At 35.2% G+C, this 5442-nt stretch overlaps 1 protein-coding gene across 1 annotated transcript; it reads right to left on the bottom strand.

Annotated features, from left to right (window-relative positions):
- Positions 1-1705: 1705 nt before the first annotated feature.
- LOC149060387 (uncharacterized) lies at positions 1706-4892 on the bottom strand. The gene is made up of 4 exons (XM_089228934.1): positions 3951-4892; positions 2071-2139; positions 1905-1994; positions 1706-1768 (listed from the first exon to the last, which is right to left on the bottom strand). Exons 1-4 carry the CDS (start codon positions 4890-4892, stop codon positions 1706-1708), a joined length of 1164 nt encoding a protein of 387 aa, XP_089085060.1.
- Positions 4893-5442: the final 550 nt, after the last annotated feature.

The raw sequence follows: 5442 nt of genomic DNA, 5'->3' as shown, positions 1-5442 counted from the left end.
ATATAGATAAATGAAAAATTATTATATTTTAGCTATACATTTTACATAATGCACACAAGGCTAATGAGCAACATGTAGCCCTTGTTGCTGAATCCTAATAATAATAAATCATAAGAAAAAAGTGTTGTTAGAATTAAAAAGGATCCAAATTCGGAAAGTTTATAACCAAATTTGTTGAATAATATTTTAATATATATTTTTTTAGTGTTTATAATAACTCACTGCTTTAATGTTTTTTAAACGATAAAATAAAAAAAAGGTTTAATTTTTATTGAAATAGGATTACGTTAAACATTTTTCTGGATATATGTATATATAAATATTTCTAGATATTCCGTAAATGTATAAAATTCATAAATAATAAAAAAATCACAATTCAAAACTATTTAATTATATAATTTATTATTCGTATAATATATAATATTTAATAGTTTATGGACACCAATATTACTTTAACTCATAGTGTTCGATCCTTTTGATATCAAGTTGCCGCCGTCTAGTGGCCGCGCTCGGTCGTTACTCACCGCGGTAACCAGGTAACCATGTTCGTGGTCGCAACGCTCTATCGTCCGCTATGTTGGATAGCAGACGAGCTTGTGACAGGTCATCGCTGCCGGCTCTCGGCTCAGGCGGCGTGAGCCGTGAGCGTCCGTTATGTTGTTTTCGTTCCCCTTGCTCTGGGTTTGCTCCGTTCGTGTTTTACCGTCGTATGCTCCTACGCACAATTGCACAATATATAAACCACATTTTTTACTGTTCGCTTCCGTTCATGCTCGACGGCCATTAAAAGGTGTTACGTTCGTGCTCGTTATACTTTTAGCGCTTCGTTGCTCTACTTTTCGTCGTCTGTTGTCACACAGACTGTCAGTTCCGTTGCTCCACGAGAATTAGGCTGTTGTCGTCAGTCCTGTTGCTCTACATTCAGGTGCACGCTCGTACGCTCGGGTTGACACCAGGAGTTCGCCTATCCATCGTCGCGTTCGTAAACGTTGATCTACGTCAGGACGATACACACGCTCGTGCAGTGGCGTGGCGAACTTTATTAAGTTATGAGGCACAGTTATATTGTTAGACCCACCACCCAGCCCACCCCTCCCCCCCCATCACAAAAAACATACAATCCCGCTACAGTCCAAGGTGACCAGTAGTTCAGCCGTCCATCATCTCAAGAGTTCTTCATCTGCAGTTGCGCAGTTCAGTCGGTGGTCCCCCTCCCCCGTACCTTGTGTACTGTTTTATATTGTTTTATATAATCTATATTGTTGATATTAGATTCCAATACATCCATTATTTATATGTATGCGTGGTTTGTTGTTATTGAGTAATTTGCCCTACTCCACCAAGGTTCTGAGGACTGTGTGTCAGCGACAACCGTACACATAGGATCGCAGGCGCAAACACATAGAGATATACAAATATAGTAATAATACTAATAATACTAATAATACTAATAATATTAATTTAATGTTTTCCAAGTGTTTAACATATTATTATAATCATCAATATTTAAATTAATACTTAACACATAAACAATATTTAATTTTTTTTTTTTAATTTTACAATATTATAAATAAGAGTACTCATGAGTACTGCAAAAAATCCTAGAACGACCTAAATGGCTAAATCTATGATTTTTAAATAAATTATAATGTTACAAAACTTAAGCAAACACTTTTACACATTGTAAATGTATTGTTTTATTAATTTAATTGTTATTCGAATCAAACTGTAATAATATTACGAGGTATGTTGTTCCAGCTACAATCGCCTATTAAATACAATAAAAATTTAAAGGTTAATCAAAAGATTTCACTCAGAATTAAAATATTAATATTCTTTATGAAAATTCTAATTCTAATAAAGGTTTTTGGTGTTTCTTTTCGTACAATGCATGGACAACTTACAGAAGTTATTAGATGAGTGTTTAAAGTAATGAAATCGTACACAGTAATTTCAATCGAACAATTGGAAAGTTGATTAAAGAATATTTGTAACTGTAAATAATATAATAAATTAAATTCGTAACTTACAAAATTTTTGATAAGATTATAATTTTAAGAAATTGTTTACCTCTTCTTTTGTGCTGTTATCTAAATAACGATTGTTTATATCCGTTATAAATATTTTTGATTTTAGTGCCTATAACAGATATACATAAATATATTTAACCATAATGTAAAAGGAGATTGCCTCTTTATACTATACCTATCTAATATCTTTATCTACTATACCTACTCAAATTTGATAAGTTATAAGTTGTTAAGTAAATTTCAAACAATATTTAGGTATATTTTAACAGACAATAAATTCACATAACTGAAAACAAATATTTTAAGTGCTTAAATGAACTTAAATTGTGGTATAATTGTTTTTACGATTTATCAATATTTTAATAACGATGTTATTGTAGTTATAATAAATACAGTGTTGTGCATTATCTAGATAAAATTTTTTATCTTTTTAGCTTATCTAGATAAATAAAATAGTTATGCTATTTTTATTCGATTTTATTTTCAAGTTATAATTATTGTAAATATTTCCACGTCGAATAATTCGTTGTATTTATTTTTCTAATTTGAATTTATGCAATATACCTATATAAATTTAATACAATACTATTGATTATAAATGTATAAATACTAAGTACCTAATGGCTAATAGTATTTGTGATCAATAATAATACAGAAATATTAATATAGACAAGTCACTGGCCTAAACGTTCAAATGTTTCATATATAACAATATTTTATTATAAACTTAGATTATCATATTATGATTAAAGTAATAAATAATAATAAAACCTACCACTGACTACTGGAAATAGCAAACAGACGACAGTAATTTCTAATCAGTGAAAATGGACAGTATGTTTTTATAGATTTAGCTATATTTATAAAATATTAAAGAAAAGTGCAAATAATAGAAAAAGAGAACAAACTTTATATTATTTTATTTATAACGAAATTTCCATTTTACAAATGCAAGCTTTAAATTGTGTAAGTTTTTTTCAATTATCTGTTTTTTATCTAGATAAATGTGGTTATCTTTGCAAAACACTGGATATATATAGGTATATACATAATTAAGTCAGTATTATAAAATATTTGAATAGTTGCATAAGTATACGTATTTATTTGAATACTTTTTCGATCATTTAAGAATTTTTGGTTTAGATAGGTACATAAAGATGACAACGTTGCCCGTGACTAAATTAGCACATTTTTCTTCCTGCTAAAGTATCCCTATCGTTTGGTAACATTTTGAGCGGCATAATACCGTCTTCGTTCGGGTTTTTCAGATCTTCGAAATTATTAAACCAGCCAACTGGGTTCACAGCTACGTCGTCTCTTGTGTCACGTGCAAAAGTAAAGCTCTGAAAATTTCCCAGTAGATTATGGTTAGTGAATATATGATTATTACAAGGACCAATCAGAACAAAACCACATGAAACGACAAATGACGTAGCTACAGTGAACCCAGCTATACTGCGTTTAACTGGTACCTAACATTAAATGGTTTTAAACTCACGGACATTCGCTATTGTATTGATTATACTTTCAGTTATTTTATTTAACATGTAAAAATATAAATATCCGTGGCTTAACTACGTCACTCTGTAATTTGTTATTACGTATCACTGAGTACCACCTACTATTTATGTTCAATGACAGCCCCCCACATCATATTTTTGGCCCTAGCTGTTACAGAACTAAATCCAGGCCCCTCTTAAATAACAATCAATCTTGTAACATTTTTCCAATATAATATATATTGAAGTGAACGACGGGCCCCAGTATCATGGATCCTTCTGACTCCGTTCCTGTGGGGACCCTGTTCAATGGTAGTATAATATTATATCTATTGGATCAATTCACTCTGGTGTATACTATAACATTACGTAAAGGTTTTAATCAGTGGAAAGGACACGTGGATCGATATCTACAGCTTACCTGTTTGGTTGTGTTGTGCGCCGTAACAACGATCGCGGAAAACCTGATGGTGTATTGCAACAGCCACATGTAAATGAATATCATCAGCCTCGAGTCAGCTCCCATGACATCTGACACCTGGTAATAGATATCGAACAGTGTCATCACGCCCAACGTGAGCAGCGAAAGACCCATGGGAAGACCAAACAGGTCGACGAGCACGGACAAAGCATCTCGGATCAGTTGGTGCCGGATCCGTATCACCTCCACGGCGTTGGCGATTGACTGCTCACCGGGACCGCCGTAGAAATCCCTGCCGTAGGTAACCCGTCGTCCGGTGGCGGTAGTGACCGTCGTCGCGATCAATGCTGTAGTTATCGACTTACCCGCCGTCGTCTCGTTGGTGGCGGCCATCTCCTCGCCAAGGCGCTGCAGGTCCCGGTTGATCTCGAGAAATTTGTTGCTCAACGTGTAGCACAACGTTACGAAGCACGTCTCGCCCAGACACATGGCCACGTTCTCCAGGTACATGAACACAAAAAACCACAACACGATCGGGTCAGACCGATTACGATACAGCAGCGACAGTCTCAGTGCGTTGACGGGCAGCGTGACGGACATGAACAGCGCGACGTACACACCGCAGAAGAGCGCGCGGTCACGGCGCTCGGCCACCGTTGTCGGCGAGTACACGTCGTGTGCCTCTATCATCTGCTCGTAAATCGGTATCGTCGTACTGCACTTGCACACCAACACGGACGCGGACGCGAAACACGCTCCGGCTATCATCCGGGGGTACATGCCCCGCAACGAGATGACCGACACCTCCGCGCACCCTCCGTCCATCAAGCACAAAATCAGCGGCGCCATGACGAAGTTGAACACGCAAGTCGTCATCAAAGCGGTAACTACTACCACCGCGATAAACCGTTTCCAGAACAACCTCCACGCATTGCTATTCATGACTGCGCGGACATTATCGTCGCTGGGCTAGCTAAGTCATAAAATCCATCGAATCTAGCTCCCGATACTGTTAACACATTTATTTTAAAATTAAAATAATTATAGGCTGTCGGCGCAGCTGGGGAACGGTTGCGGTTCTTCCAAATATAAAACTACTCACATTGTACGCTGTATCTACTGCGTGTATCTAGGTACTATTATTATGAATAAAGAGGAGACTGGCTTAATATGACATGGGCACCATCATATTTTAAACTTGTCTATTGCGAGTTACTATTACAAGCTAAGATTCGAAACTTAAAATAGGTATATTTTATACCCGTTAGTTTTATAAATTATATTTTTTCACCCATATTTAACTTAGTTTTTACTAGTCAAATAATATAATTTGACGAGTTCGGACAAAAAAGTACTAAGTAATAATAACACAATATATTATATTAATATTATAATATCATACTTAATATAACCTATATTAACTTTGAGTGCTGTATGTATTAATTTCAATACATAATCAACGTTTTCATTTGTTCTGTATAGGTATGTGCTG

The sequence above is a fragment of the Diuraphis noxia genome, unplaced genomic scaffold, assembly GCF_037042655.1.
Source record: "Diuraphis noxia isolate RWA-SAM2 unplaced genomic scaffold, SU_Dnox_SAM2 contig0001, whole genome shotgun sequence".
NCBI lineage: Eukaryota > Metazoa > Arthropoda > Insecta > Hemiptera > Aphididae > Diuraphis > Diuraphis noxia.
This window is presented reverse-complemented; position numbering and strand designations above follow the sequence as displayed.